The sequence below is a fragment of the Microchirus variegatus genome (assembly GCF_963457635.1).
Source record: "Microchirus variegatus genome assembly, chromosome: 10".
In the NCBI taxonomy this organism is placed as follows: Eukaryota; Metazoa; Chordata; class Actinopteri; order Pleuronectiformes; family Soleidae; genus Microchirus; species Microchirus variegatus.
This window is the reverse complement of record NC_139811.1, coordinates 14,130,003-14,157,321: the sequence shown is the minus strand read 5'-3', so window position 1 is coordinate 14,157,321 and position 27,319 is coordinate 14,130,003. Positions and strand designations below refer to the sequence as shown.

Below are 27,319 nucleotides of genomic sequence, written 5' to 3'. Positions count from 1 at the left end.
CTCCTCATAAGCTTTACGATCTTCATAGGCTTTTAGTTCTTGGAAAGCTTGAAGCTCCTCCAATGTATTTTGTTCCTTATAGGCTTGACGCTGTTCATATGCTTTTTGTTCCTGGTAGGCTTGAAGCTTTTCCAACATTTTTTGCTCCTTGTAGGCCTGGCGGTGTGCATATGCTTGTCTTTCTTGGTCGACTTGTTGTTCTTTGTACATTTGCTGCTCTTCAAAAGCTTTTTGCTCCTCGTATGCTTTCTGCTCTTCATAAGCTTGTCTCTCTTTCAAAACCTTCTCCTGAAAGGCCCGTTTTTCCTGGTAGGTCTGCTGCTCTTTAAAAAGTTGTTCTTCTTCATAGGCTTTTTGCTCTTCATATGCCTGCCTCTCCTTATATGCTTGTTGCTCCTCGTAGGTTTGTTTTTCCTGGTAGGCTTGTTGTTCTTGGTAGGCTTTTAGCTCTTGTATAGTAGCATGGACCTGTAAATCCTCTCTCGCGGGTAACACTTTATGAAGAGAAAGCCGCTTCGGTGGTGGATTACTGCGGGGTGGAGGTGGTGGAGGTGGTCCAGATTTCCGGCGAATTGGCACATATGTTCTTGGGGAATGTTCAGGGGAGAAGTTAAGCTGCTGCTGCTGCTGCTGCTGTTGTTGTTGCTGTTGTTGTTGCTGCTGAGGCTGAGCTTGTGTAGGTGGTGGTGGAGGAGGAGGAGGCAGGTCATTGAACTGAACAGGTGGAGGTGGAGGAGGTGTCATGGGGGGAGGAGGAATGTGGTCTGAGGATGAGGAGTAGGTGAGGGAAGAGGCATTATCCTCTCCACTGCTGCTTTGAACATCACTCGGGCTGCTCAGCTCTGGGGCAACAAATCCTCCGTTTTCTTCTTCATCGACCCCCAAGTCCTCGTCATTATCCTCATCCTCCTCATCTGGGAAACTCATCTGTACAACATCCTGGTATTAACACCAATCACACCTCATTAGCTCCATTAATGTCAAAAGTGAACTTAAGAATCACTTTTGGTACATGAGTTTAATGGATGCCACAGTTGTATTTATCTGTAAAAGCTGAAACTACTGATAAAACCATTTACACACACTGCAAGTACAGTAAGAAGGAGGTGGAGAGAAAAGCTGAAACGATTAATCGATTATCAATTGATTACTAAATTAATTTTAATCTTAATAAATTATTGTTTTAGCTTCTTAAATGTGAATATTTCCTGGTTTCTTTGCTCCATATAACAAAGAAGTCATTAAGTGTCAATCGTTCTGCTTTGTGGACAAAACAAGACATTCGAGAACATCATTAATAGGAATAAACATTTTTTTTAGCATTTTCTGACATTTTACGGACCAAACGATTACTCGATTAATCGATTAAGAAAATAATCACTATTTCCAGGTCTAGTGAAGAGAGATGAGTGATCTCTGGAACAGTGTTCTTCTGAAGAGTCTGTGTGGGAAACTACCCCAGACACTATGGTGTAATGGGCATTTTTACACAAAACAATTCAATTTCAACTGTGACTAACACACTTGTGTATGTGTAAGGAGTATAAGTAAGAACTGCAGTGTTGACGTGACCCTACCTCCTCGTAGTCATTCTCAGGAGTCAGAAAGTCATCAATGATGGCCACTCTCTGTCCCAGCTGCTCACTCAGAGCATCCAGGAAGCGATCTGTGTCATCTGAACGGGGCGGTTTGGAGAAGGTGTAACGCCGTTTGCCGCTGCGATGGGGCGGAGGACTACATGGGAAATCAGCAAGGTCTGAAGGTGAGGGTGGTGGACTGTCTAAGCTGATGTAGGGATTGGACTCCCCACTGGTCTGGCTTGGCAGCCCTGGTGGGTAGAACTGGGATGGAGGGGGGCTGGGGAGAGTCTCCTGCCAGGCTTGAGTAGGTGATGGAGCTTTACGACTACCTGAGATAAGCAAGGGACAAATACATACACAAGTACATGAATAAGAGACAAATGTTGGGAGCATCATGTCAGAGAAATCCACAGATGGAAATGTTTCCTTACAGACTTTTAAAGGTCAATGAATTAGAGCGAGACATGGATAAAAAGGCATTTGGGCAGTTTGGCACAAAAGGCAACCAGAACTCCCTGAGGAACTTAATGCTCCAGAAAACAACAGAAAACACATTTCTAATGTAAGTGGTTCTTGTGCGTTTTCTAGTTCCACTACCACCATCACCATATCCTCTTCATGAGAATAAAAAAAAAACTACCTTGGCTCTTGTGCCTGCAGTCCAATAGCCCAGCAGTCAGGCATGCTTATTCGTATCCTCTTGAGTGCATTCTACATCCCTGTCTTGTGGGTGAGTGTCTGTCATGTATGATAACTAATTTAAAGACCAAATTAAGTCAAACAGTAAAAAAAAAAATAATATTCCTGTCTGATGCCAGCTCTGATCTTCTACTCTTTCACTCCATATTATAACATCCAGATTGAACAAGACTGAAAGCAGAAGGTGCTCAAAACTCTGCAATGCTCTATATTTAGTACATCATGAATTTGCAAAAATGCCTGTCAATGAATATTTCAAGAATATTCAGTGGAGACAGAATTGGTTCGACTATCCTGAGATTCATAAGTCTTGCTCTGTCGCAGTTTGTCTTCCTCTGTTTCTTACACCATTCCACATAAACACACTCACTCATGTACCCAATGTGAGTTTCTCATGAATATACACTATTGACTACCTGTGTTAGCATGTATTGTAGGGGAGGCAGAGTGTGAAGGAGGGTCCAGATCCAGCAAAGTCTCGGGGGCAGGAGGAGGACGGCTCTTCATAGACTTGGACCTCTTGGTTGAATACATGTTCTCCAGTTCAGCATACACTGCTGACAGCTTGTTAGGGTGGAAATATCCAGAGAAACCAAATTAAAACCTTGTGTCCTAATGATATCAAGTATATCTTTAATCACAGAGACGGCTGTTGTTACATACATTAGTGAGATTGTTAGGAGTCTCTGGAAGGGAGGTGCCGTCTCCTGACTGTCTCTCTCCTGGAGCCAACCTCATCCCTGTCTCCAACACTGGCTCTGCATGCAGCCCTATATTAATACACGCATTACAACGGTTTGCAATTTTTTTGTTCAGGTTTTTAATGGCAGCAGTTTCAGCAAAACCTGGGATAAAAAGTCAGCCGTTACAAAATTTAAAGCTGCAGTACGTATGTTTTGGGTATTGTTAGTGTTGTTGATGTTACGCTGCCTCTGTTTGATCCTCGCTAACAGAAATGATGTAACATTATTTGTATTTGTAGACAACCAGATTTACACTTCTGGAACATTTTGCGGTGGGTTTTTTTTGTGTTTCCACTCATACTCCAACCTGTTTGTAGCTGTTTCTGCTATCTATTTCAACTTAAAACAACATCGCTTTCCTGAGGAGAAACAGAGAGATTTGTGTGGAGCTATGGTCTTAAACTTTGTACAGTTTTTAGTTAGTAGTGGGCCAGTGAGTACAGTCAATATTACTGCTGCGTCTGATCAAAACAATGAAGACAATGAAGACCTGTACCCATGCCCAAGTGTGTGCCAATGACCAGGTCATCAGAACTACGTCCCCTCACACTGCTCCTGTACGTGGTCCCCATCACCCTCATGGAGCTGCTGCGGCGGTGGGGTTCAGGGGCAACCACTGTCTCTGGCGGAGGGGGAGGTGGTGGTGGTGGTGGTGGAACTGGAACACACACACACACACACACACACACACACACACACACACATATACATACACACAATAGCAGTACAGAGGAAGAGGTGTGTAAAGAGCTGCTACATCATCTAATCTTAATATTTCTGTAACCGTATACATCTCATACACAAACTTCTTTTCATTCACACACATGCTTAACTACATTAAGTATAAGAAATTTCGGGCAAACGTGTGCACACACCTGGGGCTTTGTATCCCAGAAAGCGCGAGATCTTATTCTGGCAGTGTTCCTGCTCCTCGTATGTCAGCAACTGGTAAATGAACTGCCAGATCACCTGTTTGGCTGGAGTATCCAGCACCGGGAACACATCCACGATCAGAGTGTCAACATTCCTGTTGCCATGGAAACACAGGCAAGGTGACATACAGCATCACCTGGCTGTCCGTGCATATACACAAGCATTGAAAAGCAACATTAAAGGGGGCAATCCACTGATTTGACTAAACTTGGCCACTTTATTCATTATTAATGGTGTTTTTTAATCAGAGAAAAGTGTTTTATTCTAGTCTTTTCAATCTTCAGTCTCTTTTATGACTATTGTAAAAAATGGCACAGTTTACACTTCCCCAATCATTTTCCTCACACTTAATTTGCTCACCTGTGCTGGAAGAAATTCTCCAAAGCCTTGCAGATGGTGTACCTCTCCTGGATGGTCAGCAGGTGCTCCAGCTGCTGTCCGAAGGTGCGGCCATGAACCCTGATACTGGGCGGCAGAATCTCTGCCACCCACTGCAGGGAGCTGAGCACTGGAGAGCGAGCACGTTCTGCGGGAACACCGCCGCCCGCAAGGTCCTGCTCTGCCAGAGCGAAAGAAGGTGGACCGTCCTCCACCATCAATGTGGGCATGGCACCACTGCCCTGCAGCATGGACACCACCTTCTCATGGGAGGAGGTCCTGCAGGCAAATACATGGTATGTAATGCACGGACACATCTGCAGATATACAGTGGATGGTATACCACAACTTAAATTTCTATGATAAAGCAATTCTTTTATTTTACTAATATTTCTGGATTCTGCAGAAAACACTGCAGTAAAAGCACATTTTGTCTTCTATGGTGAATTTGCATGCATTTTAAATTACATTTTCACTGCCCTCAAGTAATGTGAGTGTGTGTGTGTTACTACATTCAATATAACTGCTCATTTTAAATAATTTCCTAGATAATTAAATTTTCTCTCTTGTATTAAACAAAATATTTATGTTTTTTTATTTGGCAAAAACAAGTTAAAGCAGGTGGAAAGAACAACCTCATGTCGAGTCCGTTGAGAAAAAGGATGCGGTCTCCTGGTTTAAGACCTGCCTTGTCTGCTGGACTTCCTGCATTGTGGAAAATGAGTGAGATAATGAGACTCAGAAAGTTTTCCTAAATCTGCATCTGCATTATGACAGAGTTATGGCTTAATGTAATAAGAAAAAGGAGCAGCGAGCAGAATAACTTTTGCACAGACACAAATATAAGTCCACATACCAGGGATGACAGAGTCAATCCACACTGGAGCATGACCTCGCAGGGTGAACCCAAAACTCATGTTGCCCTTGCAAACTCTCACTGTCCTGAAGAGACAAATGTGAGCAGATAATTCACTTTATTAGGTACAACGGTTCAACTGCTTGGCAACACAAATAGCTCAACAGCCAATTGCAGGGCAGCAATACATTCCATGTAGACATGGCCAAGATGACCTGCTGAAGTTGAAACTGAGCGTCAGAATGAAGAAGAAAGATCCATTATGTGCATTTGAATGTGATATGGTGACAAAGGCATTTCCGACACTGCCGATCTAGTGTGGTTTTTACACACAACCACCTCCAGTGTTCAAAATAACAAAAAGACGACCATCTCTGGATGTACAACACATTGAAGTGGATGCAGCAAAAGACAACATCATTTATTTGGTGTCCTATGTACTGAATAAAGTGTCTGTATAATGTGAGCATAATTGTTTCTTCCTCCAGTCCCGAGTCCTGTGGACTGACCACCTACGTACAGTCATATTCTGCTGACTCCTTTAAATTCACATCCTGCATAAACAGCTTTGCTTAAACATCGACAAATACTTCCCCAGGGAGCTGTATAATATCATCAAAGGCTACAGCCACTGCACTATGAGCAGATTATTCGGCAAGTTATGTGCTACCATTTAAAATGTATGGTTATAGGATGTTTGTAATCATGCTGTTTAGTAAATATTTTTTAAGCTGGATCTAAGCAGAGAAGAAACTCACATCCGTTCATAAAAAAAACCCAGTGGGAGGGGGTTTTTTTTGGGACACGTCAGACATGACGAAATAGGTTTATACTTTATAAAGGTTTAGGCTTTACATCCACTGGGTTTATATTTAACTTTACTCCTACACATTTGACTTTCTGACATCTTATAGGGAAATATTTGTGCCAGCATGTCTTGTGTGCAGTGCTTCTAAATTTCATGACTGGTGAGAAAACTATATTTCAGGAAAATAAAATCTGACTCATGCGGATGGAAAAAAAAAAACACTGAGAGGATGAGCAGAGAGAATACTGTATAATAAAAATCAGTGACCTGCAGTTGGTGGTGGTGCCACTGGAGTGGCCGGCTATGAGGGAGGTGGTCTTTCGCATGCCTCGGGTAGGCGGAACCACGCCTTCTTCTGCGTGGGTGCGTGGCACTGAGCTGGCACGCGTGGAAACCAGGAGGCGCTCAGGGTGATCCTCACTCCGGCTGCGGCGAAGGTGGCTACGGCTGGGGTCACTGAAGCTCCGCCCCTTGAGGCGGCTCAACAGGCTCTGGGAGACCACCTCATCAAAACGCTCCCGATGTTTCTTGGGAATGAAGATCCTGGCAAACATGGTGAAGTCAAGAGTCAAGAGTCAAGAGTCAAGAGTCAATTATCAGACTGACTAAAAGTGGTGACAGCAGAGCAGATGTGGAGCAGCTTCCAGATCAACTCCTCTGGTGTGCTGCCAGGGAAAACACAATTTACAGTTTTCTGCACAGGAGCACAGCAGCAAATCAGAGCAGCATCTCAAGCCACACAATCCAACACTCCTTTTTCTGATTGTCTAAAGAACAAACAAAAAAAAAGATTCACACAGATGCTCTGAAAACGAATAGTTCCAGTTGCAGGATCCACTTAATTGGTTTAAAAATAGTTCAGCCCATGTCGTCTCATGGGAGGGCTGAGGAAAAGGGGCTGGAAGAAGAGACTGGTCCATCCTTCGATGATGTTGTGTGTGTGTCTGGGAGTGAATTATGTGTGTGTGATAAAGCATAAAAGAGATTAGGAATGAGCTTTGTTGTGCAGTCCTGTCACTTTTGCAGCTGCAGGTAAGCACATTCAGCATCAGTGATGGTCTACATCGAATATGCGAAAAGGAGGAGGCACAGTACCAGAGCCAATTTTGGGAGAAAGCACTCGGCTCCCTCTACAGCATTATATTTTTGTCCCATCATCCAAATGTCTTTTGGAAAACACACACACACCATCATGAGTTTTATATGGTCTGTGTGTCCAATCTGTTTTATGTGCTGCATACAAGACAGTGTCCAGTCAAGACAATGAAGTCTGGCAAGAGAACAAGCAGTGGTGACAATAACTGCTTGTTCAAATTGTCTGCATCAAACGTGCTGTATAAAACAAGGCTTGTGCTTTAGATGCAGACGTTGTCTGAGGCTTGGCAGGGAAATTGTTTTTCCTCCCTTTTCTTTAACATGGTTTTGTTGTGTGGGTTTTAAGAATCGGCAATGTTTGTTTTCAAAGAACCTAAGACTCAAACCTGTCATTTATGGAGGATTCAGGCTGCTTAAAATGTCTCCGCTCATTGAACTCCCTCCCTTGTAGTTGTGCTACATTAAGTACAGGAAAAAACAAAATAAAGCAAATCAACAGAAACGACCCAGAAAAAAAATGAGAATTTTTTTTTTAATAACTGTTTCCTAGAAGTGCTTTATTATGTTTTCCCTTTAATCAAAGTACGCATTCTCTCCGTTTCTTCATCATCAGTGCTGCACACACACATGAGAAAAACACAGATAAACATGCTTTTTGCCTTCCCATCTCTTCCACAAAATGGTGCTGCTTCCATCCTCAATGTAAAATCCTCCTGGGTACATCCACCTTGCAAACGGCACTGCTGAGAATAAGATTTGCTGGTACAGGTTGGGTTTTCAAAGCTGTCACAGTCCTTGAACAGATAGCTTTGGGAACCTTTTTTCAGAGGAAAGAAAAAGCTGGTTTGGTTTAAAATTTTCATAAGAATGACGCATAAGCTGAGCTGCCTCCGTGTCAATATCTTACAGTATAACCCAAAAGTGAGGCAAGCTAACAGATATTTGCCCTCTGGAGCTTCCTTTCTAAGAAACTGGTGTACTAATTGAATGTAATAGGCTTATGTAAACCTTATTACAGCTCAGCTAAAAACCAAAAATATTGTCCCAGACAATTCTATTCTGTGCTATTCACATGTGATGAATGCAGCCAGACTCCGTCTGGGTGTGACATGTTCACAACAGCAGGAGGATCTCCAGAGGATCCAAGTGAATTATGTAAGAAGCAAGACAATCTGCAAGACGATATGATCCGGTGTTTCTGCTGCTTTTTCACGTGAGCTCACTATGGACATTAACCTGAGATATAGGAGGCAATCTGTGGACATTTGTGCTCACACATACAACCCTAACAGGTAATCTCTGGAGAATATCAGGGTTGAGGTTATAACTCCAAGGTAAACTGCTCATCGCCAACATTCTGTGTATATAATGCATGAAGATAATGAGTTGAATTCAAGTCTCAGTAACAGGATTTATGTGAGATAGGTCTGATGGGTAAGACTCAACGTGTGTCAGGTGTTAGTTAAAAATGACACCTGACACACTTTCATGTTATTTATGACAGTGTGGTTGTGCCAAACAGCATAAGTAAACAGCAGTGCAGCATGTTTGTCCCTCCCACAATCTCCCCTGGTTCATCGGCCCATCACAGGTTGTCAGATGGTTGGAAAGCTTCAAAAGCCTCGTCCTCCCACTGCTTTCGAACACCGGATTACATGAGTCAGTAAACAAACCTCTCAAGGGATGGGACTCATAAGCTACAGCCAGTTCACCAGTTGTGGGTGCTAAAAGATTAACATGTTTTTTTGTGGAGACACTGTATATATGCTATTTGAATATTCCAAAAACAACAGTCTACACAAAAAAGTATATCTTAAGCAAATGTATCTTCAAGCAAGCAAGTGTTTTTGGTGTCATTGGTCACTAATTCAAAAATAACCCTTCATCAAACAAAACTGATCCAAGAGGGACTTCTACACCACCACTGAGCTGACAAACCAACCATGGGTCAGTTCAGAGAGAGCGCCTCCTACTGGCTGCTCTACCAAGTATAGCTGCATGAACACATACCTTTGGTGAAAAGGTTACCATTTCAGCAATGGTAACAGCTACTTGTTCTGTCTTTTAGGTCATTTTGCAGCACAAGAGGGTGATAATTAACAAAATGACATGGAGCATTTTAGAGATGGAGCGATTGCCTTGACTGGTTAACAACCTGACATTTCCTTAGTGATCCTGGCTATTACAGCTTCATGACATGGCAATCAGTTACTGTATTAAATGTGTAATCGAGCCTATTTCAAGCCTTTTACTTGGAAATAAAAAAAACAACACATACTGGACTCCAGTAATGTGGTCATGCTATTTTTTCAGCCACACTGAAAATGTATTTATCACTGTTTAAAGACCCAACACCATGGTAAATGATCATATATCTCAGTACACCGAGGTATATAGTAAGTAGGACTATACTCCTTATCGTTAAATGTGCAATCTACTCTGTGGGTACTGATTGACATGCTTAATATACAGGGAGACGCATATAAAAATAGAAGCAGAGCAAAGACGAGTGTGTAGGTGACAGTGACAAAGTGCACAATGTGTTCATGTAGTGAAAAGTGAACACTTTACCCAGGGGCTGCAATGTGCTCATCTGTGACAACAGGATGCTCTGTGGTGTTACTTCAAGCGTCAGTTTATAATAGCAAGTGGAGAAGTAGGGTGATTCTAGACACTCATCATGACTAAATAAAGTAGCAACGAGAGAGAGAGAGAGAGAGAGGAGAGACAAAAGACTCAATGGAAGCATAATGAATGGCACGAAAAGCCAATTTGAGGATAAAATAGACAGAGCCAGGGAGAGAAAAGTGGAGAACTAGAACTCTTTCTAGGCCAGGGTCATGGAACTATTGGGAATAAAGCCGGATAGTCTGCTCTATGTACTCTATGTAGGCCACTGAACTTTCCCAAACAACATTCATACATCACCACGGTTGTTTCGGACAAACAGCGGACAAGGAATACCAAACAGAACGGGGCTGTTTCATCGTTCATCTCGTTCAATCAACTATTGACTCCTGTTCCCTTCAACAAAAAGTTGATTTTTAGTTTGGTTTCACTGTGTTCACACATGTCACAGTGTAAGATAAAAATATTTGTCAAATCTTGTAACCCAACCAAAATAACGAAACTTCAAAGTTGCCTCCATTGAAGTTGGATGTAGGCCTTGGGATGCCCTCAATTATAAGGAGGACAAGAAGAGTCTGTAATTAGGTCAGAAGGAGGGGTGGATCAAGGACACAGCACACGGGCAGATGAATGACAAAAGCGATCAGCTCGGAAAGTCACTGCGAGAGCGTTATTATGACGAACTTCTGATCGGCGAATTTGACAGCATAGCTGGAGACACTGAGGAGCTTAGAGACTGAGTGAAATTAAAAGCCTCAAACACTTACGAGACAGCTCTGATTTTCAGATTTCAAATAGCAAAAAGCATGAAATATAATCAGCAATACAAATACAGAAAAAGTTATGGAACAATACTTAAACAAGGCAATCAGAGATGGCAGACTTCACCCCATTCACGCAACAAGCCTCTAGCAGCCTCTGTTGGTCATATTGGCAAGTGCAAGTGCAAGTGTGGAAGCACAAACAAACAAACAGACAGACACGCAGAGCCATTAAAAACAATACTTCACTCCCACTCCGTGGGGTGAAGCGACAACTTCAGATACAAGTCAGCACAAACACAAAGCATGATGAACCCTGCTGCTGAGATCAAAGGAAAAGTGCCGTACCGAAAGTGTCTGGAAAGGCTCCTGTCCCCTTCCATTGCTCTTCAAGGCTCTGAGGAAGTGCCCGTGCTCAGCCAAGCAACGCAAATGCCTCCGCTCTATCTCGATGAGTCCCCATTTAGTTTGAACAAACAGCTATCAAAGGGGGGAAATAGGAGCGAGAGATTCAAGCGTAAGGTGTCCGGGATGTGAAATTCGCTTGCTGCAGTCTCAGAAAGTAGCCAGATGAAGAAAGAGAGAGAATGTGAGAAAGGGAGGAAGGAAAGTGTAAAAATGCCTGTGTTGCACATCCCTCCACTCCTCCAAAACATCCTCAGGTAGCAACAGCAGCTGTTCTCCAACTTCATGTGTGGGGCAGCACTCGTCCCGTTTTCCCATGTTGTGGCAGCTTCTTCAGGTGCAAAAGGAAGCTTGGTAAAAGGTCACCACAGCGTGGTCTTGTCCGGCACCAGCTACAGGATAATCCTCGTCACTGAGTCATCCATCACTTGGCAGTGAGAGGTAGTGAGTGACAAATCATCTCTTCCCTCAGAGGAGGAAGGAGGAAAGAATGAGATGAACAGAGGAGCAAAGAGAAGGAGGGAGAGGAGAGCCTCGGTGGAATTTCATAGGCAGGTCAGCACAATGTGAGAGTGTGTGCAAGAACCACTGATGCGATTAAGTGATAGTACAGAAGTTTGCTGTGATGTGATTTGCTCACACTTAATTCTGCATGTACGAGGGCAGTCATCCAAATCTCTGTAAATAATTCCAGCCCAAAACATCCTCGGCGTAACTCATTAAATAAATACACTGGAGCTAAAAGCCTGGGTCGAGAGTGAATAGGTCTAATTAATTCACCGTTCTGAAGTCTATACACAGACACAGTGTCAGACAAACGCCTGCAGTTCACCGTAATTACTCTCAATTACCACAGTACAACAGAATCACAAGAACAAAAGAGTCTCTCATGACAACACCACACAGACACATCATCTTTTGCCTAACTTCCCAGCGTTGAAGCACTTGCTAACCCCTGGGTTTTGGAGCCATTTAAAGAATTGACAATTCAGAGTGCGTTAGAAACCTAAAAGAGAATTTAACAGAAATAGGCTGCTTAAAAATAGAACACATCCTGTGGGAGGGCTAGGCAAATTGGCAAGGGCATATTGGCAGACTTAGTGGAATGTGGCCCAGCTGGTCAAATTTTTAAGATGTTATACGGAAAAAAAATACTTTTAGCACGCACACCTCACATCCATTTAACACAATAATTAATTACTTGATGTGTGTGTGTGTCTGAGAAGGAGCACGAGAGACTGACAGATTGGGGGGAATCCACCTCCAGTGACAGACACGTTGATTATTCACACATCAAATGACAACACTGGCACCTGTCACAAGATATACCACGCCAACCATCTCTCCTCAGATATTTTCATATTTAACCGGCTAAATGTGCAACAAGGATTATAATCAATGACAACCGCTGGAATTGGAATAAGAAGAAACAATATATCATCATCCACATATGCACAATATGGCCAATATGTAACCAACTAAATCTCATGGGAACGATTGTGGTTTTGTGGTTATTTATATTAATAATACATCTAATTAAAGTGTTATATAATAATATAAGGAAGGAATAATGAATGTGTTGTGATAAATTTGACAGAAATCCATCCATACAAATGTCATGACATTTCAATTTAAGGTCCAGTGTGTAAGAATCAATGCCATCTAATGGTGAGACTCCATATTGCAACAAACAGTGGAGCTCATCCTTCGGCAAGAGCAGCAGGAAACTACGGTGGCCTTTGCACTCCAAAAAGGATGTCATTCTTCTTTATTTGCATAAGAAGGCTTCCAATTCAAAACCCAATCTCATTGATTGGCTTGTCCAGTGCAACTGACGTATAACCATGGCTTACCTGAAGTGCATATGAAAGGTTTATTCTAGGGTTACAAACCAAACAATCTTTATTTTAAAGCAAATATACACAACACAAACATACTTTTGGGTAGTGCATTCAATTTCCACCTCATATACCATTGTAAATGTCCAATACTGGACCTTTAGTGTGCTGAAGTGTAAGGGAAACACCTCAGTAGGTGTGTCTCATCCTCTGGGGACTGTGAACATCTGTGCTAAACCAAAATGGCAACCCCAGTTTAGATATTTAAGCCTTGGCTACAGTGATGACTGACCATCAAACTTACATTGCCAGCCCTGAAGCACAACTAAACCGTTTGGTTTTGAAACGTATTATTATATTGCAAATACAATCAGGAAAACATTTTCCTAAGAACACAGCAAGTCCACATTTCATTATTTCCCAGGTGTCTGAGGCATCACACTGTCAGCAGCAGCAGCACCAGAACCTCCTATAGCTCATAGGCAGCCTAGAGGAAAAACTCCCTAAGGCTGCCAACACTGGAATATGATTGCCAGATTCTCCTGAAGTGATTACGAGCAATGCAAAACATGGAATCTGAATAACACTTGGCCCTTTTTCGAACCCAATTAGGCTGGGGAAATTATTTTCCTCACAAAAGGAACACACAGATTGTAGGCAGAGACATAAATAAAATCATACATAATACTTGAATATGTATATTATTGCATATTAAAGCCTTTCAAGGTTGCAGCACACACTATACATCCCAGTTTTGAAATGAAGAGAAACTCTTATTGGGAGTGCCTGTGCTTCCTCGCTGCCAAAATGAGAGGAAAACAACTTAAACAGTTTTAAGTCCTATATGAATACAGCTAATACATAATTAATGCACCTGCTGTGCAGGACAAACATTGCAAAGCATTTTTAGAGGCAGCTTTTCCGAAGAAAGAAATGTGCTATCGTAAGATATGAGACAGACAGCCGAGTCAGAGTAAAATGACTGGCAGAAATGGATTAGTCACCAAACATAAGACCATGGAAACTCTAACTGATTGCTAAAAAAAGAAGTAGTTCTAGTAAAGAAGTCTTAAACTGTTACGTAAGGTCCTTTTACCGCCGATTCTATCACCAAGTCACTACTACAATTGTCCTGTAAATGAAATTGCAATATCAAACAGATTTGTCAGTACTCACCTGAGGCAGCAGTTCATATTTCTTCCAGCATAAAAGTTCAAAGCAGGGACTGTGTGCATGTGTGTGAGAGACAGTGTCGCGTGTGCGTGCAGAACCTGCACATTTTTCTGTTTTCACTTGTGTGCATAGCTACACCAGCAGCAGCAGCAGCAGCAGCAGCAGCAGCAGCAGCAGCAAACTGGCTCTGTGCAGAGGAGGGAACCAAGACCAACCAGTGATGTGATGCACAAAAAAATGGTGCATGTATCAAAGAGTGCATCACAGCTGACAGGGAGGATTGGAAAAGAACGGGACCAAGAGAGAGAGAATGTCAAAGTGAGCGTAAATGAGAGGAATTATTAAATATAAAAGGAGGAGAGGGACACTGACAAAATGTGTGGAGGTGTGCATTGTGCATGGGTTTCGGTTTTGATGTCCCGATTAATGCTGAGTGGAGAGAAATGCAATATTGAGTTGTCCATACCCTTGTGTACGGTACTGTGCTGTACTGAAGACAGGGGAAAGAGAACAATGCGACATTCAAGCACCCCAAGGCAGACCAACAGATCACAGTTATACACATACACTGTTCCCATTTTTCACAATTAAATGCTTAAATATTAAATTCATGGAACAATTGGGGGGTTTTTACTCTCTCACCGTACCTCTGTGTATATAATATAATACACTTAAAAAAAAAAAAACTTTTCAAACAAGAAGGGTACGTCCATTCCCTATATACAGTCTATGGGCACTCAAATAAGCACAAAGGTTGCACACACACAGACGGATTAGTCATCAAAGTTGTACTCACAACATGAAATACACAACATACACAGTCTGTGTCAGAGTGTGTAGCTGAATACCTGACGCTGTCAATCAGCTGTTGATGCTCCTCTGTGATCAGGATGTCCGGCAGGGCCTCGGCAAGACTTTCCACATCCCTCTCAGCAGCGTACTGTTTTAACACCTCAAACAGGTGCTCCTTCACATCTGGCTCCTCTCCAAGCACTTCCTCCACCTGTGAGATAAATATATCAATGTAAAGACGTAAAATATTACCTCACAATTAAAAAAAATGTCCAAAAAACCCCCCCAAAAAAATGCTTTTCCACTCGCCTTCTTATTGAACTCCATGGCCTTGTGTGCACGACTCTCCCTGACACTGTCCCCGCTCTGCGACATCACCCTCATGCTGCTGCTCAGCCGCTTGGGTCGCCGGGCCATGCTGAGCACGCCCAGACGCAGAGGTCGCCCCTGGGCTGCTTTGATCATGGCAGCTGCGGTTTCGTGATGCTTCACTGGGATGCCGTTGACCTCCATGACGTAGTCCCTGGCCTTCAGGCCACTGCGACCAGCCGGACCGTTGGGCATGCACTCCTCCACCATCAGAGGGCTGTCGCCAACAATGGTGAATCCAAAACGGCCATCGGGCCCAGGAGTGATGTCAATCTACATGAAAACCATAATCAAAGCTTTTTTCCCCCCAACAATTAATAACACACAAAAAAAAAATGTTTTGTGTTAACTGACCTGTTCAATCCGTGACACCACCCCGATGCTGGGTGGGACAGTCTTCAGCGTCTGAGCCAGGGCGATGAGCGCTGGTGTGCTGAGGTTGGTCACATCCTGGCCCTCAATGTCCACCACCTGGTCCCCAGGCTGCAAGCCAGCCAGGTAAGCACTGCTGCCCTCCACCACCGACAGGATGTAGCTGGGCCCAGTGCCACCCAGCCGGAAACCAAAGGCCTCTGGCCAGTTCTGATTGGTGGCTGGAAGACCGAGGTCTGTTGGATATGTATGGAAAGACAACACGTGAAGAGGTCCAAATGAACAGATACTGTAGATAGTGTTTTGTTTTCAAGATTTTGAAAGATATTTGTACATTAATGAGTATACAGGCGGTGGTATTCTCTTATGAGGATGTGAAAACAGTGTAGTGGCTGTTGGTTGTAAAAGACGCAAAATTCCAAATCAAAGTCAAACTGAAGCAAAAGGCAACTATTGCTCCAAGGGTATGTATCTTAACACAGGGGATCAAAAATGTGTGGCAAGCTAACACGCAAACGAACAAAGGTATACATTTCTGCCAGGATTATTCAGGTACATTCTCATCCTACCTACAAAACTTATGTGATTACCACACTGTGTCCAAACCAAAACATACTAAACAACTTAAATACTCAAAAATAGCAACTAAATTTAACAGAATGATGGCTTAAATACTATTACCAATAATCAAATATCTGATTTTAATGAACACTAAATAATCAAACAACATACATTACTAATTAACCAACAACTACATACCAAAACAAACATATAATCACTAACCAAGGACTTCTAATGCTTGTAGGGTACCTATGTGTGTCATATTAAGATTTGTTTAAAAAAAAAAACACACATTTGGAACAAGCTGCTCCTACAGACGAGTGGGTTGTCACTGTAAAATGGAGGTCAGATGGTCCGTCCGTTTAAATAGGGCATCTCAGTGATAGAGCTGCCTAGCTGTCACTGCAGGTGCACTGGTCTCTCTAATGAGGTCATAAATACAAAGACACAGACGTAACATAATGGTTTTCCTGTACGTTGTATGACAGTAAAAATAAAAATGACTACATTAAAAAACACACAAAAAAAACCTGAGTGTTATTTTTGACTCCTGCTCTTGAGCTCAAACTTTGAATTGCTACCCTTCCCCTGATCACCAGCCTCATTCTGCTGCCGTCCCAGCAGACTCATTTCACTTTTTTTCCATTTGTCTACAAGCATCTATTTCCATCTTAAATGTATAAGCATTTCCCACTTCATAATGTTTGAATTATTTCACCAAAAACGTCAAACCTTACTTCATACCCTAAATAATGAAGTGGTAAATCACATCTTGTTCTCATGATGTGCTTGTATTCCTCACACATTACAATTATATCTATGGGTGTGTTTGTACACCACTGTTCTTTTCATGTGTGTTATGGTATGAACACTTCAACACAACACGACCACTGCCATGGACAATTATCTTAACATGATGACATAACCTCGAGGTGCAAAACTAGAAGAGTAAACAACAATGTGAAATGTAGCAGTGCATGCTTTATGCAAGACACTAAAAGTACAGATACCCAGTCATTCATCAAACAGCCAGCAATAAACAGCAGTTTCTTTTTGCACTAGATCATAATTAGGGGGAAAGTGGAGACAGGATATGTAAGACAAAGGCAGAAAGAATAAGTTAAATACAGAAACTAAGAAATTAACCAACATTGCACAAGTGAGAAAAGTAAAGTCTGCACAAGACTTTGGCAAGAAATGTAGAAATGTCACATCGGTATTAATGCAGAGAAAGATCTTAGAGGACCACAGGGCTAGATATACAGAGAGGGATAAGGCTGAGAGAGTGAATCATATGAAATCCAAAAGACACAACAAGCCACAGGACTTGGTTCAGTGAATGAAAGGAAGCATCACACTGTTGCCGATTATTGACCTAAAACAGACTGGGAAATCACTCCCATGGAGCTGTGGATCATTATCTTTCCACTCCACTAGAAGACATGCAGATTGTCAAGACTTCTTTTTGTCCCATTCTCTACAGCCTGTGACCTACATACACAATCACAGGCTCGGCTCCTCCTCGCTTCCTGTGCTTTTTTTCACCTTACAGAAGCAGTTTAGTTTATACATAATGTACAACTTAGAATTCAGGGAAATAAAGACTTACAGAAATCTTTGGAGGCACTCCGGGTCCCGGACTTGCTCTGGCGCAGGGAGAAGCGGCCTTTTCTGCTCAGAAAACGCCTCATCCTTGCCCGGCTTGCGGCAGGGCACGTTCCAGCCAGCCTCCCTCCACCCCCGTGTTGGGGGTCGATGCAGCTTAAGAGCGCCCTTGGACACCCTCGTGCTGCTCCTCACCTGAGCTCACTCCCTCCAAAAGCCTCTACCCAGCTAGGCGAATCAAATGCACCTCAAAGGTCACATCTGTAAGATATGTAGGCCAATGCTTCCTTGGTCTCTAGTTGAGGATGGAGAGGCTAGAAGAGTAGGGAGAGCATGTGAAAATCTCCATCCTGGATGAGGTGGTCCAACCTCAGCCTCAGCCCAAACCCTTTGGCTGAGCGGTGATCAGAAAACTGGGACACACTCACTTGGTCTTGAAATGGTTCTTAGCAAGAAAAGGTACTGCAAAGCCCCATTTTTCTATAAATACATTTCCCTTTCTCGCTCTCTCTCCTACCCGCTCTCTCCGTCTCCCTCTGTTGCCAATGTGGATGGGGCCCTCTCAGAGGGCTGAGGAGTGACCCAGAAACTGCGTGTCGTACCAGCAAGGGACACTGCTCTGATTTTAGTGTCTGTACAGTATTAACCTCAGTGGTGGAGCACCGGCTGAGATGTAACCTGCAGATATGTTCAAGGTTACATGCACCAAGTACAGCAGAGGGTGTTTTAGCCAAGACACTCAGCTGTGATATACATGTGCTATATATGTGCACTGGAAACGCAAACAAACACGCAAGATCATTAGCATGATTTAGATTCTGGTCTGTGTCAGTTAATACAAGTGCTCTGATAATTACGATTTACTTGTCAGATGAGTGCTTTCAAATGTTGGTATTCTCGTGTTGGCCTAGTAGATGACACTCTCTCTGCAGCCACACCATCCTGTAAACACATGACATAAATCACTAAAACTGTACATAACTGTTGCACAGTAGTCTTCAAGCTTTAAAAAAAACAGTTATTAATAAAATGGGAAAACCTAATATCAACATGCCAAAAGCAAATTTGTGTGTAAAAGGGAAGACATTACAACACAGTAGATCATTACTATTGAAAATTTAGTTTTCTAAGGGGTTAAAAAACATTAAAATTGGATTTGATATGAATTTTTCTAACAGTCAAAATCATTTCAAAGAGAAAAATAACTGCAAAAAATAAATGTAAACATGACTAAGGGCTAACGATCAAATTTGTTCATGAAATAACATATGGAAATGTCAGTTATAACTGGACCTGAAACAATTACTAGATTATTAATTGAGTTGTTCATTATTAAAACAAGATTTTTGATCGTTTCAGCTTCTTAAATGTGAATATTTTCTTTGTTTCTTTGCCCCCCCAAAAAACAAATATATCATTAACAGTGAATCATTTTGGTTTGTGGACAAAACAAGGCATCATCATTTCCAGGTTTGACAAAAACAGATCAACATTACTCAGTTAATTGTGAAAATAATCGACAGATTAATCGATTATGAAAGTAATCGTCAGCTGCAGCTGTAGTTATAACAGGAACAAACACAGCATCAACAAAGATGACCTGAAGTCTACTTCTTTTTTTTTTAACAAAATAGCATTTATTTGATGCAAACTCTGCTTTAGTAAATCGAGCACATTTCTGAGTCTAGTATCTGCCATGCTAAAAAGATGAATTATGATGACCTTCTACAACAGTGTTTCATGGGGGATTGAATTTCCCTAAAAATCCTCAGACATGCAGCAGCAGATGGATCTTTAGAGGACACCTCTTCCCTCGATGGAGACGAGTCTAAAAACATACTGTAGACAAACGGGACATTAAAAGAGCAGAATGATGAAGTGAAATGATGCCTTTGTAGGTAGTATAAGAAAACATTATTTTACTAATGTAATATGAAATTTAATATAAAACTGCTCAGACATTCAAGAGTGAAAACCTCACAAATGAGTTAGTTCAATAGTTGACTTGCGCCCCCTTTGTCTGTGGCGGGTCACATATATCAAGTGCGGTGCCTCATTTCACTAAACCAATCAAAAATCAAAACATGTGACAGACCTCGTCCTTGTGCACATTTAATTTAAAGGTTTATAACTTATTAACACTTTGGCCTTTGTTCTGTACTTGAATATCACACATGATGAATCTCATACACAGTCTTTAATGATCTGCTCCACAGGTCCGGTGGAGCCCACAGTTCGTGTCCACTTTGATCATACAATGACAGTCCGAATCTCCACTTCCTCTGGAGAGGTGATAACGTACTCCTCTTGCTGCTGCACCACTTGTATTTCCTCCTCCACTCCTTCCTCTGTGGTAACTATAGTAACTGTTCCGTCTACCGTCTCAGACGTGGCCAGCAGAGTGCCATCGCTGATGGCAGAGGCCAGGGTCATGGCAACCTGCTCCGTCAGGCTCTCAGGTGTAGCGATGGTGATGGTGTCACCGCAGTCGGAGATGGTCGGACCCTCCTCGTTCGCTCCCACATTGCGCACAATGATCTGATGGCTGCCTGTGCCGCCGGCGCCGCGTGATTGGCTGACAATTCGTTGGACCACTTTCATGATGTGGTTTCCCATCTGGCAGGTAGAGGTTTGATATGAAAATAGTCACAAAACACCACAATAAAAAGTGTTCTACTCAAGACACTGAAGTTTATGTCCTCATTCAACCAAACTTAAGATTTAACATATATTATGAAGCTACTGTATACACATGCTCTCCTTTGTGAGTGAGTGCATTTATTTGTTGTCTCTTTAAGACGTTTTCTGGCATAAAGACTGACCTTGTCAGGAATTTTAGTCTTCATGGAGACCAAAACCTAGTCAGTTTAGGGCTAATATATGAATTGTGGCTTGGTTATGGCTAGAGTTATATTATCAAGCTTCTGTATACAGATGCTCTCATTTGTGTATGAGAGTGTGTGCATGTAGTCATGTATGCTGACCTCATTTTGACCATCTTGAATGAGTGTGACCTCTTCTTCCTGTACTTCCTCGTCCGTGTCAGTCTAGAGAATGTGACAAATAAGATCAATAACAATAAATAGCAGTACATTGAACCCACAACAACAAAAATATAGTTCTAATTAACAACAACAACAACTTCAATTCTACAACTTCTACAATTACTTGCATGATATCTAAGATGGAAGTGAATGTTTAAGTTGCTTTTAAGACATGTTCAGGACTTAAAACTGCAGTGTATACACACATACATCCTGAGTGTGGTCTCAAATATATATTTTTTCTTATATTATACAGTTCTAGCACTACTCTACTCAACTCAGTTTTTGGCTTTTCCATGAGGGATGCTAACTAGTGCTTTTTTGGTAGCTGGTGCACGCGTTCCTGTGTTTGTTGTGTGACAAAAAGCCACAAACAGAGCAGCAAGTACACCATTGCCTCAATGTCCTCCATTGTTTGCGTTGTGTATAAAATTATGTCACGCCAGTTTCGCACAGCCATGCTATGAAGACCCCGTCCACGTTGAGGAGGTATGGAAAATGGCATGCCTGATACCCAATAGGGGTGGGAATCTCTTGGTACCTCACGATTCGATTCGATTACGATTCAGAGGTCAACGATTCGATTCTAAACCGATTATCGATGCAACAATTTTTTTACTTTAATACTTTGCTACTCATTTAAAAGTAAGATAAAGCAACATAAATATAAATGTGGTAGTGCCCCCTCATCTGCCTCATCTGGTGCAGACAGCCCTTTTATTTCTGCGCACCGCCCCTGCGATGTTCTCTTCTCCCTCTCCTGCGCCGTTCATCGCTCCTGCGTCTCCAAGCGCTCATTTGATTTTGATTTGATCTAAAGCAGACTGGATCATTTTTCTATGTGTTTTATCCCCACATAAAAATAATGATCTTTATGACGAGGATGGAGTACAGTCGCGATGAAGTGCAGGTGATCTGAGTGAAACGGAGTGGTGACAGACTCTGAAGAGCAGAGCGCACTTTTCATCGTTTTCACTCCGTGGTCTTAATCTTTGTGAAAGAAGATGCTTTAACGCTGTAATTAAGGGAATAACAAATGCATCAGATGAGCTGATCTCTTTAGTTAACTGCTCAAAGAGAGAGAATGTTCTCTGCTGTGAAGTGAATGTAGCGGGGAGTTCATAATCTGTGCCGCACGCAGCCAAGTTTCACTTTTGCGCAGAGACTTTCCAGCGTTTAACAGGTGCTGTTCCACAGTGTACTCGCTGTGTTTCGACCGCCGAATTATCGGTGCATCCCTAAATATAACATCTTTGTTGACAAGAACAATGTAACTGTAATAATGACGCACTCATAGTGTGACTTGGGTTTCAATCGGCACCTGGACAAGCGTGCGCTGCGCGTATTACATGGGGGAACGTGCGCTCTTGTTCCCCGGTATAGAAAAAGCTGAGGTGTATAAAAAAAATCTATTTTAAATAAATAAACAAGCAACGCAAAGCCTGGCGGCCCACCAGGCTTGTAATACACTGGGGGAAACCCTGGCTCTGCAGCGAGCGAAGCGAACAGAATGTTGCAGCAGGTGAAGTAAAAAGATTTTTTTTTTTTATTCCGATTATTAACTTATCCGCATCGATTCGGAATCGTTCTAGAGAGAATCACGATGCATCGAAGAATCTATTATTTTTCCCACCCCTAATATCCAAATCAAGTCAAGTACAGCCGACATCACATACAAATAATCTTACACTGTCTGTTCAAGATGATCAAACAGAGGGACAATGAGATCAGCGAAAGTTACGCAGAGCACCTTTAATCTTGTTTTCAGTAAATGTTTCTATGACAAAATACAGGTATATTGTAAGAAACTTTTGGGGAAAGTAAATAATTGAGCCTCTACATCCTCTACATGTTGGACACATGTCCCAAAATGCATTTAAGTTTTAATCTACATACAGCTGTTCATCAACAGTTTTGTCAGTGTTGTTTTTCCTCTAATTAATTGCAGTGGAGAACGAAAGAAACCCTTGCTCTGACCTTGATGATATACTCCTGTGTGTCTGCCACCACAGAGGAGAACTCCACCAGGACGGCATGAGGATCCTCTGAGATGATGGCTGTAGTAGCGAGGCCGTCTGTCGACACCTGCTCCTCTGTTACTGTATCCTGCTGGTCACTGGAATCATCCTTCTGGCAGCCTCCTGGTGGAAATACAAAACACCAGTTTGAAATAATACCCGTTAATTCACTGACGACACATAGTTGAGATTTCCAGTGATTTTATTTTGATTATAAATGTCCACACCTACCTTTGGCGCGCATGTGCCGATTGAGGGTCCCATGCTCAGCAAAGCCCCGAGCACACTTCGGGCATTTAAAAGGCTTCTCCCCGGTGTGATGCCGAATATGTCGCACCAAAGAGCCTTTCTCCCGAAAACCTCTCAAGCAGAACTGACACACATAGGGTTTCTCATCACCATGAGTCCGCTGATGCACCTGCAAAGCATTCTGGACAAGGATAAGATGCATATTTGTGTAAGATAAGTAAAATATAAAAACAATGGTGAAAATTCAATACAACACAAACTATTACCAGTGAATAACACTCAAATCACCTTGGTTTTGTATCCTTTGCTACATTTGGAACAGTTGTAGGGTCTTTCATCAGAATGGGCCCTCATGTGCTCACGGACATGTCCAACAGTTTTGTACAGTTTACCACACTCGCCACACTTATATCTCCTCTCACTGACATGAACTTCCATGTGTTTCTTGAGCAGGTAACCAGTCAGAAAATCTTTTGGGCAGAGTGTGCACTTGAAGGGCTTATAACCTGAAAAACAATTATAATATTTATTTTTAGATAAACAAAAGGTCAGTGTCCCACAAACAGCTATTTTTGGGGTTAACGTGATGGCGAGTGTGGACTTACCTACATGGCCCTTAACATGAAAGCGGAAATAGTTTAGTCCCTTGAAGGAGCGATTACAGTGTGGACATGTGTACAGTTTTAATGGTTGACACTCTCCATCTTCTTCCTGTAAAAGAAACAGGAAGGAAAACTGCTTAAGAAACTAACAATGTGTCAACAGTGTGCAAATGGATTTGCTATGAAACGTGTTTCATCGAAACCAACAAAAAAAAAGATTCATTATAGAGTTGTTCCTACCAACGATGGCGTCTCTTCAAGCTCTTCTTTAATCCGGATCTCTGTGATATCCTCATCAGCATCGGGACTGTCAGAAACCACTTTATTGATTTCTTCACTTTCCTGTGAGGTCTCCTCAACCACCGTTTCCTCGGTCTCTAGTGCAATGCCAGAGTTGATGATGGCCTGGCAGATGAGGCTGTCACCGGCTGCTGCAGCTGCAGCTAGGGCTTCTGCCTGAGACTGCTCCACCACCACCTGGACAAGTGATCAACAGATAAAGAGAACACTTCATATCATAATCCCATTGACAAAACAAGACAACAAAAATGAACCAAAAGCACTTTAAGGAAACTCACCTGTTGCTCCTGTGTTGTTCCATCCACTTCCATTGTGAAGTGGACCTGGTGAAGGACCTCTTGAGAACCAGCCTCTACCACACTGACGACAGCAGTTTGAGCCTCCACCATCTCCTGCTCCACAGGCTGTTGCTCCACAACCACAACCTCTTCCTGGCCATCCACTGTAGCATGGACACCGTCAACACCTGCACAGTATACAAAAAGTGTGTGATTTATTGGCCATCCGTAGGTGTTCTAAAATCTACATTTAAGTGCAGTACTACATGGAAAATCCTGTATAAAATGGGGGTCGATTCAAATAGCTACAGCTTGTTTGCTTTAGTACAATAGTCTGACAATGTCTTCCACATAAATCTGACCTTTTTGTATTCCATCTTTGCTGACCAGGATCTCCTTGTACTGTACAAAGCGGATCTTTTCTGTACATGGTGTGAGAGCTTTGAGGTGTCTGGTGAGGGCGCCCGACTCCCTAAAGGACTGGCCACAGAGAGTGCAGCGATAAGGCCGCTCATCTACAAGAGAACAAGGAGAGAGAACAGCTTTATCATTAGGTCAAAGACAAATGTATATTTGTGATCTGTTTTCACAAAATCAGACGATCTCAATGCAATACAAAAACTCTCTGTACCAGTGTGACGACGGTTGTGGCGAATCAGGGAGCCTTTAGTGCGGAAGGAGGTCGCACACAGGTCACATGAGAAGTTCTTCTGGTCACTGTGGGTTTTCAGGTGAGTTCTCAAGATGTTGCTCTTTCGGGAAAAAAGAGGAAGAGGACAAGGGGTTATTTCATGTCAACAGCAGCAACATGCAGTGTAGTAAACAGCCTGCCTCGCAACAACTAGAAAATCCCACGCACCTCATATCAAGTACCGATATAACAACATATAACCCAAATGAAATGTGTGACTCACTGTTTTAAACGTCTTTTCACAAAGTTGGCAAATGTAACGTCCCTCTGGGTTGACTTTGTAAACGGGCTTCTCACTGTCTGCATTGTCAGATGTGGATCCTTCTGTTCCATCAGACTGGTCAGGGACTTTATGAGCAGTGACTTTCTTCCTGCGACCTCGACCCAACTGACTACTGCTTTCATCTGTGTAAAAAACAGACATAATAAGAATGCAATGCTAAAATTAAGTAATTTTAGACAAAGATAACATGTAGTATTTTTAAATGACCAACCTTTTAAAAAGTTTCAATTTGATGCGCTGTCATTTACTATTGGGTAGCCTGATTAGCTAGTTTTGAGCAGAAGACTGGATAAGCAAAGGACTGGAACAAGCCATTTTATCGGTGGTCAGTTTCCTTGCATTTTGTGCATTAAACAACCAACCAAGAAGAGGAAAGTCCACAAAGTGTATGATATTACATTCCCTTTTTTGTTTTACCTAGATTCCAAACCCCCAAAACCAACAAGAAATAAAATATATTTAAAAAAGTGTGGCCACAGCCATGTGTTTACAAAGACTGTCCAAAGGCTAAAGAAAAGAGATGGGTAAATGTATAATTTGTCATTTTATTAGGTACACCAAGCAGAATGGAATTGGGATCTAAATACAGCAGTCATGGTTGACAGATAAGACCTAAAAACAACTATTCCTTTAAGAGTTAAGTTAAGTTTCCTGTCATTTTGTAGGATAACATGCTGTATTGGTGATGGAACTCTACTGTGTTATGCAGTTTTGTGTTTTAGCCTTGCACAAGGCTTCTGTTACACCAACTGTCCTTGTGTCATCCTTCACAATATCCATTAACCTTCTTCTCTGTAGTCTTCCTCTTTTCCTCTTGCCCTGAGAGATCCATCATCGATATCCGTTGTCCAATATAATCACTATCTCTCCTCTACACTGACCAATCAATCTGAACCTTACCTCTCTTACTGTATTTCCAAACTATTCAATCTGAACTATCCCACAAATATGCTCATTTCTAATCCTGTCCATCCACCAAATGTCTCCAATGCACAGTTGACCGAGGTCCATGCGTCACATCTAATACAGTGCATAATGATACGTCCTTACCATTGGTGATCTCCCCTGGCTCATCTAATGATGTTTTCACCTCAGAGGAAGTTGATACATTGGCGTCAGCAACCTACCAAAACACATATATCAACATTTGTAAAGCGATGCATTTGTTCGTACACAAACCAAAGCATCACTGCTCATACCTCGTGGTTGTCACCCAGGCTGCTCGCCTCCCGCCTGCAGTTGTGGTGCAGCTTGTGTTGGATGAAAGCCTCCAGCGAGGAAAACTCGGACTGACAACGTCCACACTTGTGCACATCCTCATCTGACGACACACAGACATAACCATTATGCATGCGACACCCTGTTGCTGTGTGAATGCTGCAAGCTACCAGCTAGCCGTTGGCAACATTTGTAAACACTGCGGGACACTGATATGCAGCGAGAATGCAAACTAGCTAATGTTGCTAGAGGCAGCTAGCTGCTAGCAACATTTCACCACGGCCTAAACGCTGCAAGTAATAAATGTTTTGTAGAGTTGTTGTAAAGTGCTAACCTTCATCTCCCAGTGTTGTCTGAATGGTGATTGTCTCGGTGCCGTTTTCCGTTTGCTCACTCTCTGTTTCTGCCGTATGATTATTTTCTACACTCATGTCGTTCGAATTCTCCGTCCCTGTCGCAACGCTGCTGCGCGGATGGAAAACATGGCGGATTTACGACCCCGTCGTCATAACAACAAAAAGAGCGCCTGCGTGTGTCTTTTCCCTGGCAGAGAAGCCAGCACATCCAACTTAATGCTCAATAATAACTACCTTGTGTCGATATATACACAGTGTTGTCATGTAACAAAGTACAAATACGTCGTTACTGTACAAAATTGACGTAGCTGTAATTTATTATTAATTTTCTAGCAACTTTTAGATTTACTCCACATCCTATAGTATAAATAGCGTACTTTTACTCCACTACATTTACTTCTAACTATTTTTGTTACTAGTTACTACATTCACATTTCAACACTATGAGGCATTTGGACATTTTGAGAATATAAACAATAGGCGACTATAGGTACAAAAAACAACATGATTTAAATGCAAAAATAAACTTGTACAAAAAAGAGACTTACTCCGTTTGTGAGGTCATTGTTTATCAATGCATAGAGGTCTTTACATGTCGATTTGCTTTGGCTTGAAAACGTTAAACATTGATCGTTAGGTCCAATTTCGTATTCTATATTACTTACGAGAGAAATGACAGCCGAA

General features: G+C 42.2%; 2 protein-coding genes across 2 annotated transcripts in view; both read right to left on the bottom strand.

The window, feature by feature from the left end:
• Positions 1 to 17,682, bottom strand: part of grid2ipa (glutamate receptor, ionotropic, delta 2 (Grid2) interacting protein, a) — a gene marked incomplete at both ends in the record, with an annotated part of 21,772 nt that extends 4,090 nt beyond the window's left edge. The window contains 14 exons of the mRNA XM_083895810.1: positions 18 to 939; positions 1,578 to 1,909; positions 2,696 to 2,843; positions 2,943 to 3,049; positions 3,519 to 3,680; positions 3,898 to 4,049; positions 4,316 to 4,612; positions 4,969 to 5,038; positions 5,190 to 5,275; positions 6,265 to 6,540; positions 14,746 to 14,900; positions 14,999 to 15,331; positions 15,413 to 15,666; positions 17,601 to 17,682. Coding sequence (XP_083751936.1) covers positions 18 to 939; positions 1,578 to 1,909; positions 2,696 to 2,843; positions 2,943 to 3,049; positions 3,519 to 3,680; positions 3,898 to 4,049; positions 4,316 to 4,612; positions 4,969 to 5,038; positions 5,190 to 5,275; positions 6,265 to 6,540; positions 14,746 to 14,900; positions 14,999 to 15,331; positions 15,413 to 15,666; positions 17,601 to 17,682 — 3,376 coding nt within the window. The remainder of the gene's footprint in view (positions 1 to 17; positions 940 to 1,577; positions 1,910 to 2,695; positions 2,844 to 2,942; positions 3,050 to 3,518; positions 3,681 to 3,897; positions 4,050 to 4,315; positions 4,613 to 4,968; positions 5,039 to 5,189; positions 5,276 to 6,264; positions 6,541 to 14,745; positions 14,901 to 14,998; positions 15,332 to 15,412; positions 15,667 to 17,600) is intronic.
• Positions 17,683 to 19,423: 1,741 nt separating this feature from the next.
• On the bottom strand, positions 19,424 to 26,737 carry e4f1 (E4F transcription factor 1). The gene is made up of 14 exons (XM_083895809.1): positions 26,614 to 26,737; positions 26,261 to 26,382; positions 26,112 to 26,184; positions 25,002 to 25,183; positions 24,719 to 24,839; positions 24,450 to 24,602; positions 24,088 to 24,275; positions 23,750 to 23,986; positions 23,513 to 23,618; positions 23,196 to 23,413; positions 22,890 to 23,088; positions 22,618 to 22,781; positions 20,581 to 20,643; positions 19,424 to 20,212 (listed from the first exon to the last, which is right to left on the bottom strand). The coding sequence occupies exons 1-14, from the start codon at positions 26,708 to 26,710 to the stop codon at positions 19,847 to 19,849; spliced, it is 2,289 nt and encodes a 762-aa protein (XP_083751935.1). The 5' UTR covers positions 26,711 to 26,737; the 3' UTR covers positions 19,424 to 19,846.
• Positions 26,738 to 27,319: the final 582 nt, after the last annotated feature.

Bases quoted from the DNA above. Each gene is read 5' to 3' on its own strand.
- e4f1 (XM_083895809.1), bottom strand. From the start codon at position 26,710: ATGAGTGTAGAAAATAATCATACGGCAGAAACAGAGAGTGAGCAAACG. The intron at 25,184-26,111 runs GTAAGGACGTAT...TTTTTTACACAG, and splicing joins GCCAGGGGAGATCACCAATG to ATGAAAGCAGTAGTCAGTTG. The intron at 23,089-23,195 runs GTGATTTGAGTG...ATCCTTGTCCAG, and splicing joins GCAAAGGATACAAAACCAAG to AATGCTTTGCAGGTGCATCA.